The sequence below is a fragment of the Gobius niger genome, assembly GCF_951799975.1.
Source record: "Gobius niger genome assembly, chromosome: 1".
NCBI classification, from domain to species: Eukaryota; Metazoa; Chordata; class Actinopteri; order Gobiiformes; family Gobiidae; genus Gobius; species Gobius niger.
This window is the reverse complement of record NC_136852.1, coordinates 15,546,875-15,563,088: the sequence shown is the minus strand read 5'-3', so window position 1 is coordinate 15,563,088 and position 16,214 is coordinate 15,546,875. Positions and strand designations below refer to the sequence as shown.

The following is a 16,214-nucleotide window of genomic DNA, read 5'->3' as shown; positions in this document are numbered from 1 at the left end:
TAGAGCCACTGCAGTCTTCTTAGATTGCCTTTTTGTACATCACACAGCGTGACCCAAAGAATAACCTCGTGAAAAAAAGAGCAAAAAACAAGCAGATAGAAAGATCTTCGGCCTCAGCCTGCCTGCAATTGATCGGTCGCTATTGGAGATCATTGTATGCCGGACCTAATTCACAGCGTGGCTGTTAGCTGCTACCATTGAAATTCATCCCTACATTCTGCCACAGAGCACCAACGGAGAGACATAAATTTACACCACAATTAGGTAGAATTATTCATATACACAAGGCTGACTGAAAGGGACGACATGACATTTTGACATTTTTATGCACAAACCACTCTATTAAAGGCCAAAAGAGTAAAAGAGGCGTCAGCTGAGAGAATGTAGATATCAGGATATAGGTGGAAGAGAATCAGAATTCATTTAATATTTAATGTAAGAGCTCCCCGCTGATCAGCTGAAACTGCATGTATTTAACCTGTGGAGATGGTGAACGCCTCAGGGCTCACTGGTCAAATGTGGGCAGTAACAAGGACTAATGTATCTGGTTCATTGTACAACTAGGCAGTTATATCCAGTGGGGTACAAAGGTTTTGACACCACAGAGCAACATTTCTATTAATGTGAATGCTGAATAGATATAATCATGCATACCCAAAGGTGACGCAGCGTGCTGGATCCAAAAGTCAAACAACAGTACAACAGCACAGCAGTAGGATTTTTTTTACTCAAATTGTGACGTTTTGGGCCATATTTTCAAACAATGTTATTTTGAAAATGTAAAATTTGGGGGGAAATGTTGTGGGAATGCCTCATCTACAACCTTAGGAGAAATACTGAGTGAAACTGAACCTTTGCACATTCTTAACCTTCCATGTGACAGGAAAAAATTCTCGCTTTGCAATCTCCGTCATAGGGAAGACCTCAGTGAAAATATGTTATGGCTTCTTGCGATGTGAGCATTGCATCACACTGCGATAACAATAATGTGTGTCTGTGCAGCTCTAGTGAGGACATCATGTGTTTTTTAGACTCTCTTTTAGACATCTTTTATGTTTCATAACTGAAGAACTGAAATGCTCAAAATGAGCCTGGATTTTTAGTAAGAGGAACCTCATAACATTAGCAGGTGGAGGAAAGCGATATTCAGTAGGCACAATCACTGAAGCGTCCATGAATGAAAGGAAACATGAACTATGTTATGTATGAGTGAACAGCTTTATAACATGGATTAACTCCCCTAAAGCAGCTGGTTGTTTTCCTTTCACCACTGTTTTGTTTTCACTGCAAACACTAATAAAAATTCTATGCAAGTTTGAGAAAAGGTGTAAAGCTCTGGCGTTTGATCCTTCTCGTGCAGTACTATGAAGTCGCAAGAAAAATGTATAATACCCTTCGACGTACTTTGTATCTAAAGCTTGTAATTAGGTCTACTGCCTATAGTCTCAATAGGGAATTCTGCTCTACTTTCATGTTCACTATACCATCTGCCCGATTGTCCTCGTCCTTGACCTTCATTCTTGATACACAGAAAGTTGAACATCACGTGTTGAGCCATGCGCTTGCTTGGTCCCTTTTAACTTTGAACTTGAAGTTTTATACTTTTTGTAATGGTCTTCAACTGCCCGTGTATCCTTTAGGGTTATCTCGCCTCTCCTTCCCCGGTTATGTTGATGCTTTGATGTGACATCCATTGATCTTTGAACCGTCATTGTTACTTTGAGCTACCGCAGTGCCCTGCTTCCCACTTCTCTGTAGAGCGTCGTCACAACGGGGGGACGGTAAATAACAGGCTTTTGTTCATAGAGAACTGTCACCGTGCTTGAAATATGTGGTGGGTGTTCGTCCTGTGGGAGGCGACGCTGTACAGGTCAGGAGCCATTGTTGAAGGATTTTTTCCCCTATAGATTTTCATAAACAATGCAATTATTTGATTAGCCTTTATTTGTGGTAGCGTCAATGTAACCCAAACGTCATTGACCGCCCTAGAGCAACATGTTTCTTCAAGGTGATTGTAATAATAATTTAACACTCTCCACAGCTAGTCTCCTCACAGTGTGTAACCTTCTCCTTGTTCCTGCTCCTATGTATTCATGAGAGCAATTCAGCCCCAATTTTTTTCCACGCACTATAATTGTCCTCTATTGTGCGGACACAACGGTGTCACTGCCTTTCTCTGGTCTGTGGAGAGGTCAAGAGCAGGCTTTCCCACTGTGGAGCACTGCTGATACCTGCGTTAGGAGATGCGATGTTTAGTTCACGGGCAATCGTCTTGAAATGTTATTGAGCAGATAGGAATATTTAAAACTTGGACATAAGCTCTTTATGCCAATATAGGTACGTCATCAAAATGTTATACTTAAAGGAATAGGTCACCATTTTCCCATACTGAGATATGTTCTTACCTGAGCTTAGACGAGTTGATTCGTACCTGTCTTGTCTTTGTGCGTGCGCTCAGTCACGCAATTGTTGTTAGCATTTAGCCTCTCCCAGCAAAGGTATAGCTCCAAACTGGGGTGAAGTTGCACGTTCCAAGTCTAGTTACACAAAATGAAACATGTGGATTTTCTAGGCGGATACAAAGGGGCACAATATTGTGAGGCGTAATAACACCTGGAGTACTTCGACGTCTGCGCAGTAATATTGTCGAAGTACTCCAGGTGATATTATTATTATTACCAGTTTGGAGCTATACCTTTTGCTGGGAGATGCTAACAACATTTGCATGACTGAGCGCACACACAAAGACCAGACAGGTACGCATCAACTCGTCTAAGCTTAGGTAAGAACAAATCTCAGTATGGAAAAACAGTGGCCTGTTCCTTTAAAAGAAATCTTTCACTTGTAAACCATTCGTGCTTCTCTGTCTTGTTCCTTATAACGTTACGATACTCAAGTCATATTCCAGTAACTCTAGCCTCGAGGCAAAAAATCAGGGCTGCGCAATATGAGAGAAGTTGCTATATTCTATAATGTCTAGAATGATCTTACACATTTACCAACAACTCTTAAGCAATTTTTTAATTTTTTTTATTACATTATGTCACTCTAGTGTGCGACTAATTTAGAAACGAATGTGCTTTGAAGACACTTGTGTAACTATGTGATTAAGGTGGATTTACTTGATTATTCAGTTTTCTTGATCTTTAGCTCAAATGAACATTACCATATGTTTGTTGTGTGTGTGTAGTTTTAGATCATGTTAGAAAAATGGTTTGAATCTCAGTCAGATGGAAGACCTCAGTGCGTCGTGTGTGCAATGTGGATGACAATCATTAATGTGGTAAAATAATTTCACAGCCTCCATGGACTGCAGTCCTTCATACAGAGAAAGACAACAATTGTTTTCACATATTTACTCTAGAGCAATCCAAATATGACAAATATCTCATGAGAATTTGTCACGTTTCAGGAGCTTGTTACTGTCATAAAACTGCCTGCTTGTACAAGATAACTAGGACATCATTCATGGGAGGATGATTCCTATCAAATGTCTTATCTTTGAAGCTTTTGTCTACTGCGCATGTTCTGTTATCTGCCTGCCGCTTTCCCATTGCTTTCCTTGCCTTTGCTCCTTTGTGCTGCAAGTTCCCTGCTCTGCTCCAAAAGCAGGTAAAACTCTAACTTTTCTGGCTTTGAATGCTCTGTGTTTCAAGACTGTGATTGATTAAGTGCTTTACAGCGTCAGTGCAAAGTGCTCTTTCCTTGCCCTGCGTTGGTTGCAGGCCTAGAGTTGAGCATCAGACCGTCCTTTCTGACTCTCTCAGCAGAGACAGCATTTAGGCTCCTTTAAGCTCCTGGATAAAAGAAAAAAAGTCCAGCTGCTTTTTGCTTAAGTGCAAAAACAATACACTCAGCTCCTTTGACCAAGTTGAAATGGAACTGAAGAGTCTGTAACCCACTCTGTTCCAGAAGCAATTTTCCATTCAATTCATTGACTTTTTGGGGGAATAAATATAAATAAATAAATAAATAAATAAATAAATAAATAAATAAATAAATAAATAAATAAATAAATAAATAAATAAATAAATAAATAAATAAATAAATAAATAAATAAATAAATAAATAAATAAATAAATAAGTAGAAGGTATAAAAAACCCAAATTAATTAAGAACTCTTCTTCTTCCTGTGGATGCTGTAATGGGCGACGCTGTGGGCCCAGACTGTACTTCTATGTAAGAGATGAAGCTTGTGCCCCATAGACCACACCAATCAGGCCTCTGACCTGTCAGCAGTAGGCTAGGCCTTGAAAAATATTTTTTTAGGCAATACAAAAATTTCAAATAGCCGAAACAGTCTCCCAGTCAGGTTTGGAAATAGATTCACATTGACAATGGATTTCTATTATCGTTAAGGTTTGTCTTTATACAACATCTGTACAATAAAATTTGTTCTCTGCATTTGAAAAAGAAGAAGAAGAAGAAGATCTTTATTTATATAGCACCTTTCACAGACATATAGTCACAAAGCGCTTTACATGAGACAATTGTACATTCACTCCATACTCGGTGGTGGAAAGCTACGTTTGTAGCTTCTGTTTCCCCTGGGGGAGACTGTCAGAGGCGCTTTCGCGACTACACACGTCTGCGCCAACAGACCCTCTGACCACCACCATACATTCACTCACACATCATTCATCCTGGCCTATTGTACATGTTTTTAGTGGTAGGGGAAACCGGAGTACCCGGAGGAAACCTACGCAGACACGGGGAGAACATGCAAACTCCACACAGAAAGGCCCCGTCCCTGGTGGGAATCGAACCCGGACCTTCTAGCTGTGAAGCGAGAGCACATTTGACCCATCCTGCAAGAGTGCTGGGACGACCCATAAGGAACAGTGCTGCGCCTGTGTACCCATCTTCAGATGTGGAGCTCGGCTGATGGTCAGAATCACCTGGCTGGAGGATTCATCTATTTTACATGTTTTTTGTGGTAGGGGAAACTGTACCCGGAGGAAACCTACGCAGACACAGGGAGAACATGCAAACTCCACACAGAAAGGCCCCGTCCAGGTGGGAATCAAACCTGGGACCTTCTAGCTGTGAAGCACGAGTGCTAACCACTGCACTACCGTGCTGACAGATTTTTTTCTGCTTTACAAAGTTGCTTCACAACTTGTCTGATACTGAGCTCTTTGTGTATTGACATAATTGGCCTGATCTTGTGTTTCTAAAAGCAGGCTGAGCTTCAGCTTCATACCTGGCGCAGTAAGAGGCTTGTCAGAAACCCATGGCGAAATTATGCACCGGGGGTGGAGGGTTCACACGTGCTGGTGTTTTGATCACGTTTCTGCAGTATGGAGGCATGTGCTAGGCTGCACACAATGTTAAGAGGCTCATAGTCAGCACTGCTTGTAGCCCAGACCTCAGCCAAACCTGTTTTTTTCCTAAGCGATGCCCTCAGGCTACCGGTCTGTTGCACCAGGTAGAAGATCGGGCCCTATAGCAATAAATTACTGATTTATGATGGATTTAATGGTGGTATGTTTCTACTCAATTATTTATATACAAAAATAGCCTGAAAATATCTTCTGCAGTACCAGAGAGTGACCACTAATGAAACTGGCAACAGTTCAGAGCGAGCTGTGTCCTATCAAAATAGGAAAATATGTGCCATAAACACATGATTTTAATGAAAGGTTATTGACTCATCTTGCTATATTGCCAGTCATTTAGGAGTTAGGAGTTAACATTGTGCCTCCCAAGATTTTAATTTTTCACAATGCGTATGGGAAATTTTAATGGACATTTTATTTAGGGAACATTTTTGAGGTGGGCGAGACTGTTGAGCTCCATTAACTTCATAAACACAAACAAATTGCAGATCTTTTGTAGCATCAAAAATCATTTTTGTTGACAACACAGTAATGTTTTATTCATTTCACTGTCTCTTGCTCTGCCTATTGTTTTAGAGACATCCTGGGAGGCACAGCATGTCAAGTGTGCGGGTTGTGTCTGCCTATTTTCACCTCTTGCATTATGTATAACGGCCATTTGTGTGTGTACAACATGCACATCCTACCTCCAAGTAGACGACCCAGGGCATGACGAGTGTGGCCACCAGGAGGTCAGCTACCGCCAGGCTCACGATCAGATAGTTGGTGGTGGTCTGCAGCGCCTTCTCCCGGGACACAGCCATGCACACCAGCACATTTCCAAACACAATGACGAAGATGAGCAGGGTGAGCAGCATGGCGTAGTAGTTGTAAGGGTCCTTCTGCCCGTGCTCCGTCCCGTTGAGGCCCCATGTCCCGTTCTCAAAGAAGCTGTCGTTGTAGGCATACTGGGTAATGACATCCATTAGCTGTGAGTGACAGAAGGCCGGGGAAGGGCCCTGCAAAAGGTCAGGAAAACACGTGTCACGTGTGGGCTGGTTGTTTTGAATAATGCTGTTTGCAGATAGAATTGAATCTAATATAAGCCTTGTTTAAGCCCCTCGAAGGGTCTATCAATCATAGAAAAAGGTCCGCCTTCGCTTTCATTGTTTCAAGCATTGTGAGGTATTGCATTTTTGCCTTTATTTTCTTTATTTACCACCTACTGATGCCAAACTGAAAGTTATTTCTAATGTAAACAAATGTGAAACTCACAAGGACACTTCCTTTCTCACTGCCAGGAGGGACAACATGACTTCTTTAGCAATTAGAACTATCCCTTGTCCACTGCAGACCATTTGTTAGAGGGATGGATGATTCAATTCTGCTGTTTGGAACATATAAGAATCACCACATGCTCTTGCAGTATATAATCAGCAATATAAAGGACAAATAAGAAATGGAAAATATAAACATTTAGAATTGAAACCCTTTACTTAGCCCACAAATTCCCCCCGAAAAAATGCAATTGAAAAACTAATATAAAAACAGGCTTTTATTTTATTATCAAAAGTGAATTCTCTCCCACAGGCTTAAAATGCTTGTAAAGAAGAAGAAGAGCTGACCGGTCCGAGCGAAGCATTAATGAGTTTTCATGCTGCTAAATGTGAAGATGCAAAACAACACAGGCCAACTCTGCTTTCAGTTGGAAGTGCAGGGCCATCTACCAAAGCATGCTTTTAATAAAATCCAAACGCACTCTGTATACTCATTAGCATATGGTAATAGTGAGTGCTGGTGCTGCGGTGCGTGTCTGAGAAAATATTTGGTGTTTATTCTGCCCAGTGTTGTTTGGTTTTCTACTCAGTTAAACACCAGAATTTGGCTTTGACTTGATAACAAGAGACTTTAAAGCTGAAGTTTCATATTGAGTACAAAGTAGAAGTGTAAGAGTTTTTTACTTCATTCATCTTCTCCATAGATCCCTGAATTATATAAAGATCACCTATGATACTCACTAAAAGAATGTATAAATTGTATTATTTTCACATTTACAGGCTTGCTGAAACCCTCAAACGAAGATGTTTTTGAGTCCAGGTCTAGATACCATTGTTATTAATACGATTAAACTCAAGCATTGCAGGCGGACTGGTCCAGAGGGTGCTTTACTCTTTATTGTATTACTCATTATGAAATTGTTTATGTTATTAACCACGTAAAAGTAATATAAGTTACACAAGGGCCAGGTGAGAAGCAGGATCTGAACACACAGCCAGTAGAATTTCTAGCTCCCACATTTCACAGGACATTTCAGAGTAAAAGCATTGAACTCACAATGAAGCAATATATACTTTTGTGATAGAATTAGTGTCTATGTTAACTGTGTGGAGCTCGTATTTGACTGAATGTTCTTGCAACTCATTTGTATGTTTTCTTTGTTGCAGTTCTTTCCAAAATTACCCAGAAGGGCCTGACAAAGCAGTGCTGTGTCGCGCCAAACACAGGGAATTTCTGCTTGTCATGGAAAAGGGGTTATCTGAGCAGTCGTCACAGCCACCTCGTTCTTTGCCTTTTGGCCTTGTATTATTCAGCTGTTATTTTGCCTTCGGCCCAAACTGGCATTTTGTGCAGCTCAATGAGACGCTTGACTAGAAGAGAGCCAACTTGGAGGTGTAGGACTCCGACACTTGTGTAATGTACTGCCACTGAAGACAAACGGCCAGATGCCAACAGGGTTTACTGGCTTTGCTGTTTGATGTTTAAATGTTTAGGGGGTGAAACATGACCCGAATATAATATTGTCTGAAGCCACAATGACAAGGATTACTCCAATAAAAGTTAATTTGTTAAAGTGAAGTATTTGCTGTAGAAAATATTTAAAGTAAAAGGTTTAAATCAGTAAGTGATGAGAGTAATACCTTTGCCAATTCAAAAACATAGTGATAACACCCAAATTCACCACCTGTACAACATAGATTGTATATCAATGGACTGAGTGTGCGTGGTTCAACGCAGGACTGAAGCTCGTTCATGCTAGCTGTCTGGCTGGGTTTTTGGAGCCAACTCAATTATTTAGAATAGAGTGAAAATGAAAATAGCAAAAGGAAAAAACAAAACAAAAAATAGGACAAACATGTGGAGGAATTTGAGCTGCATCAGAACAGATTTTTTTCAGTTCACCATCATAATGCTAAACTCTGACTGTGTTAGCGGGCCAACTGTTGCTGCCTCTGCTGCTTCAAACATTTCCACTAATTTTGCGATCCTTGCATGTGTTTGGCTGCGTCTGAAACCATCAAATTATAGCCTCTAAGTGGTCGACTGTTAGATCTCTATGCAGTTGGTGAAGTAGAGCTTCAGCAGCATTTTCACAATTCGACCTGCCTTACCCAGGGGAATGGGAAGTGACAACACCAACAGCTGTTTTTCTTCTTTAAGGTCATTGGCAGGCAAACAAAAGCGCATGTCGCCACCTACTGTATTGCAGTTGCAACAACATAGTGTCCAAATAATGACAAAGGAGAAAAAATGAAGAATCCAGATGAGCCATCACATTTCCCTTTAGCCTTTATTTTATCTCAACAGCTGTTTCATAAAGCTACAGTATGTATATTAGCCATGTGGCTAAAGTTTCTACTAAATGAAAGCTAAAGCACAAACTGCTTCATTAAAACCATTTACTGGCCCATTGTACATATTTTTAGTGATAGGAGAAGCCTACGCAGACACGGGGAGAAAGTAAACTCCACACAGAAATGTCCCATACCTGGTGGGAATCGAACTCAGACCTTCAAGCTGTGAAGCACAAGCATAAACCACTTTACTACCATGCCATCACTTATTCACTTGTTACTGGCCACCCCTGATAACAATCCAGCATAGCATTATGACCTGCTTTAATACTGCATTTACTTTAGCAATCAATCTCTACGTCCAAATATTAAGACCTTTCTTTCAGTTATTGATTTTTAAATCAAGTTCATTCAATTGATTGGTTGATCTTTTCTTCTGCCTATTTTTAAATGGCTAAATGAGTGTTTAGACCTAGGATCTCCTTTCCCTTACTTGTTGTGTAGTTCAAGCAGTTGAGGAGTGTGAGAATTTATAGACTTGGTTTTATTTCCTTGCATTTTTTAGGAGTCCCTTGAAAAAGAGATTCTTAATCTCAGTGGGACTTTCCTGGTTAAATAAAGGTCAAATACAGTTCTATCGGTATTGTATCAATACTCATAGCCCCATTATTACCTCATATTGGATCAAAATAAAAATCACTGTATCACTATTAGTTGCTATTAATGTCATGCTGTCTCCTACAGATCAGCTGTTCTCTATTGTATAATACAACAACAAGTTAAGTGAAGCGCACACAAATTTCATTTCAAGGTTAATATACAGGCATAAAACATCTTAAAACTTCGAAAATCTATTTAAAGATTTTTTTGATAAAACATGGCTAAAATGTGCAAGAACTTGGAATTTTGTAATTGCCGTGTTTCAACAGTATTGCACCACCAACCGTTTTGTAATATATTAGCTTAATTCAACTCTTAAATCTAGATGCACAGTATCAAAGCAAATTAACATTGAGCCAAGTGCTGCTCAGGGACACCTTGTTTTTCTACTTGTGCATAAAAGTGTTGGTCTTTGTAGGCTGAGCGCGATGAGGGGAAAAAACAGAGCAAATCCACTCAGCACTTTTACACTGGAGTCCCAGAAAACCAACTTTAATAGGAGACTGAGATTACTGGCTTTTTTTAATCCGTTTGGGCTGCGAGGGGTGCTTCACTTAATACAAAGCATTCCCCCATCTGTTTATAATACATACAGCCTAATTACTGAAAAGGCCTTGTTGAAATTTGGGAAACGTTCAGTGCAAGTTGGTTTCACTTATGGGAACACTTTGTTATTTGGAATTTGTGCATATCTAACAAGACAATATGGCCCATTCTCCAGTACACTTGAATGTCACCTAGGTAATTAGATTTTAGTATCTGCTTACCATGCTCGTTGGTGGCCTTGACTGTGAATGAGACAATCGTCAAAAAATAAATAAATATGCCTAACATGATTGTGGGGGCCAAACCAAAGGTGATTTTCAAACAGGATTAATGCAGGAAACAACCCTGGGTCATGAAAAGTAATCGGATTTTGTAGGCCACCGTCAGCAGAGTTTATAATAAGTTGAACGCAAAGTCACAGTGATACTTTAAAAGGGTGAAGGAAAGGGGCATAACTACTCTGTGTGCCTGTCTGAATAGAGTGGGATGTATAGGGCAGTCATGGGATGTAAAGATGAAAGAAATCTGGCTAATGTTATCTGCATGAACAAAACTAAACCAAATATTATTTAATTTCAATGTAATTCAAACTAGGGATGCACCAATCCGATACTGGTATCAGATATCGGAGCTGATACTGAAAAAAATACGATATCGGGTATCGGCTACAAATATCCGATACTGAACCTATACCAGTTATGGCTCTCAGCACCTCAAAAACACGACTTTAACCACCTAAATCTAAGTGAATATGCTGTATATAATTTTAAAGTTAAGAACCTGGAGAATTCAATCGCTGAGATTTTAATCTAAGCATATGTATTTTTGGATGGTCTCGCAAAATGCCGCGGTTAGCATCAGCATGCTAAAGCTAGCAGAAGCATGCTAATGTTAACGTCAACTAATCAAGGCTGGGACGGAAACTATGGTACAAATACCTAAAGTAGCCTAATACAATAAAATCATCCACTGCTGAAGCCAAGTGTTTGTGTTTTAGATTAAGACAATACAATACAATACATCAATACAACTGTCTAACAGTTGTATTGATCAGATCACTTCATGTAAGTTGTTTATGTTAATATAACCTAAAGCCTGTCATATACCCAAGGATGGATTTAGTGTAGAAAAGTCCTGTCTTTGTTGAATGTTTATCCAAGAGTTTATCAGTAGGTATAATTGATAATTGATCAACACTTTGTTGATCTTGAAATGGAGAAAAGAGTAAATTCAAATTTTCGCTCAGAGAAAGACACTTTTAAGAAAGTCGATATGATATATATATATATATGATCGGATATCAGCAGATACTCAAAACCCAGTATCGGTAGCAAAAAAGCTGGATCGGTGCATCTCTAATTCCAAATGTAGCTTAAAAAGTTGTCTTGTAGGGCAACAAGATATTAACATCATTCATCTGTTACGTAAGTGGCCGCTAAAAAGGAAAGCCGTAAAACAAATATAGCATGAAGGCGAGAGAGAGAACAGTCACCGTTTCTGGCTGAAAATATGAGCATTATTTTAACGTCCATTGTCAGTGATGTGCAGGAAACAAGACGTGCTCAAATGTGGAAAAACTCAACATCGAACTTATTAGACTCAAACTTGAGAAGAAAGCTGGGTGAGCCCAGTCGGGGTTCTCCAGCGAAAACAACAAAAACTGGATTTTTCACGGCAAACAAACTAGCTTGATCCTCTTTACAACTAATAATGATAAAGAAAACTTAAGTCGTAACCAAGTAATCAATGACGTAACTAAATTATTAGAAGGAGTTATCAGTCGTTGGATCATTTTTAAAATCTGCTCATCACTGATCATGAAATCACCTTTAGGCTGTGATGGAAAGTACAGGCGCTATGCTAACCACTCATACAGCCATTGGGTCAATAACAGGCATCAAGTTTTTTTTTTTTTCATAATGCAAGAAAAAAAAAAGTGTTTTCTATAATACTATGCCCCTCCTTAATCACTTGTAAATGTTTTGTCCCTGAAGAGTTGAGATGCTAAGCTGGCATATGTCGAGTTTTGAAGCCTAGTGCATAATAAATGTACTTCACATACAGTACGTGTTATTATTGGACTGGTCCATTCCTAGCATGATCACGCCACAGTCTTGGAAACACTAGAGGTGAATTTCAAACAGTATTACGCAGTAAACAACTCGGGGTCATGAAAGCCATATTAGCATTTCTGAGCCACTGTCTGCGGGGATAATATTAAGAAGTTTCATTCAAAGTCACAGCGTAGCCTTTGCTGCAAAGAGGAAGGATGGAGAATTTAGTGTTGAGGCAGGGAGTAGGTGAGGCTGTTGGGATGTGTAAGCACTGCTCCGGGGCACCAGTCTGTGTGTGTACCCTGCACATGCCCTGCCATATCCACTCTCATTTATGTGTCCACTCTGCTTCCTTATATGTACAGTGGTCTCAACACTAGCCGGTGATGCTTACAAAGGACATAATCTTGTCTGTATTTGCCTGCAGCATACAGTGATTACTGTGGCGAACTCGACTTGATAATGATTTTACATTGACTTTGTCCGTGCTCGATGACCCAAAACAAAACCGCTTTGAATGCATTATACATCCCTGCCAAAAGCATTCAATTATAAACCAATTGACTGGAAAGATGTTGTCTTTGTGTCACTAAGCAATGTCCTGAGTCAATCCTGGTAGGGCATCTGATATAAAACCAAGGACAAGTAATATGGAAATCACTGCGAATGGCAAACAATTTGCTTTTGCAAACCCAGAGGTTTTAAGAAAATAGAAGTGAAAAAAGGACATCCTATATCAAATGTGTGCCACTGACCTATATTCATGTGTTTGACTGAAAGAGCATTGAAGGTTTTTCCATCTGCGTAATTCTTAACACTCCTTCCTTACCTGTGCACCACTTACACAGTTCATTCTTATTTTCAATTTCAACTAGGAAATGTCTGCAACTTGTCATGAAAAAAATACATACATTCATGGATTGCCAGAATACAAATATAGATCTGATGCCAATTTCATGTTTGTACTGCCCTCTTGGACAATCGAGAGGTTTTTGACATGACGTCTGGCACAATGGTCTGATCAAGCTTATAATCAGAACATTACTTTGATTGAAATAGCACATTTCTGCTTATCTGCTGCAACACAAGTGATATTATGCTTTTTATATTTGGTCTAAAATGGAATAAAACACTCTTCTTCTGTATTTTACCCAATGGCAAAAGTAGTGCCTTTGGCTACCAAGGTTACGACACTATTTACTATAGTAAACAAATTAACTAATGCAGACCTTAAAATGACAAATACTGGAGTTATCATTTGAAAAAAAGCATTTGGAAACTGTGTGTGGACAGCGTAGTCTTATGCCAGAAACATGGCATATTTCCATGGTAATGTTTCATAACATTACATCCCGAACTTTATTGGCAATTTTGTTCTACGTTGAATCTGTACAGACTGGACTTTCTTCAAATGTGCTTTATAACTAAACCCGACCTTGACAACATTATTACGATTTATGCAGCTTTCCGATTGGCTTCAAAAGCATCCTGAGATCTGACATTGTCCTTGGATTCTGGTATGGTTCATTCCGCTGTTTTAATTCTTGAATAACAACTTGTCCTCACAACCCCTCCTAATTAACATGATTGAACCTTTCCTAATTTTAGTTTTCCACCTGGGGTCTTTCTGCTCAGTGCTCACTGAAGTTACCCCAGTCTGGTGCCTACTCTGTACCAATCCCATCTGTCAGCCTGCTACACCTAAATAGAAAGTTAACACTAATCATCAGGACACTCAAGGTTCTCCCCAAATATATTCAGTCCTGCAGGCGTTTCAATAGATTACAATGTGTCCTACAGCTTTCCCCTTTACAAAAGCTCCCTTAAAATAGCAGTCTCGTCACAATCCAACGCCCAACCGGCTGCTCTACTTACTCGACTGTAAAGAATGATATTGTCAGTTCATTCAGGATTATGAAAATAGGATGTCCTAATAGGGTCTTGTTTCTTTTACATTTTGTTATCACCGTCTACAGCAGCAGGACATATGGTCTTTCTCACACAGAACTTGTGAATTTGCTTGTAAGGCTAGAAATGGAATACCTTTTGTCCTCCCAATCAGAGGCTTCCAATTCATAATTTGCATTAAAGAAATCCCTAATCCGAAAGGAACACATTTTATCTTTAGTTTGCGCCTCCTTTGTTCTTTGCATGGTTTTTAAATCCATCAGGCAGCCTGATTGTTATTTGTATTAGTGTTTATAACTACACAGACTGTGTACATAATTTTTAACACTTGAATCCCTGAGTCAGTCTCACATCCATTTGTTCCTAAACTTATCCGAATGTAATCCATGACGTTTTACCCACCCTTCAGAAAGAAGAGCTCCATTATTCAATTTATCTTTACAAAAGTTACAAAATTAAAGTTTTTTGTTGATAAAGGCCCATTTGCTCAAATCAAAGTGGAATTAATAGCTTTCAGATTTGACTGTCATATCCATTTCCTAAAGTTTGCTCATTAAATGAAGCTTGAACAAACTACAAGTGCATAGTACGTGTTCTGCATTATTCTTCCATTCTGTTCCAACTCTGTTGGTAATTGTTTATTCATAATCACATGGTTGTCAGTTGCCTTAGTTATCTGCTATTTGCAAAAACAATTTTTAAATTTATTTTTCTTTTATATGAAAATTATTTTTTTGAGTATCACCAGAGCTACACCATACAGTAAGAAAATAGCCCTAAACTTATGAATGTATTAAAGTGTAACAGGTAAACTGTTATAGTCCCCTTGGGTACGACACTTCACACAACTCGCTTATGAATGTTGTGTTCGAGAGTTCTTTTATGTGACTGTGAAGCACAATTACCTTATTGCTCTACAAATAAACTTTCCTTGCCTTCATGATGATTCAGAGGTAGTGTTACCATGATAATTCAATTTTAAACTTGACTTTCGATACCAAATTCCACTTTTAAGATTAACTTGGTACACTGCTGTAATCCTAAAGAGTGAACTCCTGTCTCCTACCATGATCTTATCAGAGTTGTTGACGCTTTGCTAATGCAATGTTTTTCAAGACACAATGATAGGACTTTTAAGGTCAAGGTTTAGATGTACTTTATTGATCCCTGTAGGGACGTTTATCCTCTGTATCGGACCCATCCTTCAGTGCCGCTGGGGCAACCTGTAGGAGCAGTGGACAGCTGCGATGGGCAGGCGCCCTGGGACCCATCTCCAGATTTGGAGCCAGGCTGATCATAATCACCTGGGTGGAGGAAGGGTGCACCACTGTGCTGTACAATAGAATGAGATTTTAATGTTATCATGATCATAATAATGATCCATTGGTTTTATATAGCGCTTTTTTGGACACGCTTTACATTTACGCTTTATTCATTCACTCCATACTTGGTGGTGATAAGCGACTATTGTACTGATGGAATCGAGGCTGCCAGACTGTGCCATTGGTCCCTCTGACCACCACCAACCACAAACACACTACATTCACCCAAACAGTCGTCCATCCAAGCACCAACCAGTCCCTACCTGCTTAGCTTCTGAGATCTGACAGGATCGGGCAGAGCAAAGGCGGTTAAGGTTTGATTTTATTCGTGACAGTATTGATAATGAGTCATTTAGAAACGAGATTTAGTATCGATTAGTATCTGTTATTTTTTTGTTTTTTTGCCAACACAGACAGGACAAGGGGTCGATTGGCAGTGGCTTCCGTCAGTCTAACCCAGGGCTACTGTGACTACATCGCATCTAGAATGACTAGAATGAATAATGTATGAAATTGTAAAGAGACCTTGGACATAAACTTATGACTAATGCATTATGTATTATGTTTATTTATACATATAATTGTATTATTAAAATAGATGAGACAAGAACTGCAGTGGATCTTGAAGAGCACTAGAAGAAGCCGGTGAGAAGCCTGTGGCACATATTACATGACATATTTAGCCTTTGTCGTTGTCATAATGTCATAATGCATACAGTCAGTATGCAGCTACCAATAATGAATTTAAATGTTATGAACGTTTAGGAGATTCATGTTTATTTTATCTTTTTTAAACAATCATAAACACAAAATGGTAAAGATGTGGTTCTAGAA

The 16,214-nt window shown here is 39.4% G+C and overlaps 1 protein-coding gene across 1 annotated transcript in view; it reads right to left on the bottom strand.

Annotated features, from left to right (window-relative positions):
* The window catches only part of drd2a (dopamine receptor D2a), a 45,702-nt gene that overhangs the window by 15,839 nt on the left and 13,649 nt on the right, over positions 1–16,214 (bottom strand). Inside the window, exon 2 of the mRNA XM_079577771.1 lies at positions 6,026–6,337. Within this exon, the coding sequence (XP_079433897.1) occupies positions 6,026–6,304 (279 nt within the window). The 5' untranslated portion in view covers positions 6,305–6,337. The remainder of the gene's footprint in view (positions 1–6,025; positions 6,338–16,214) is intronic.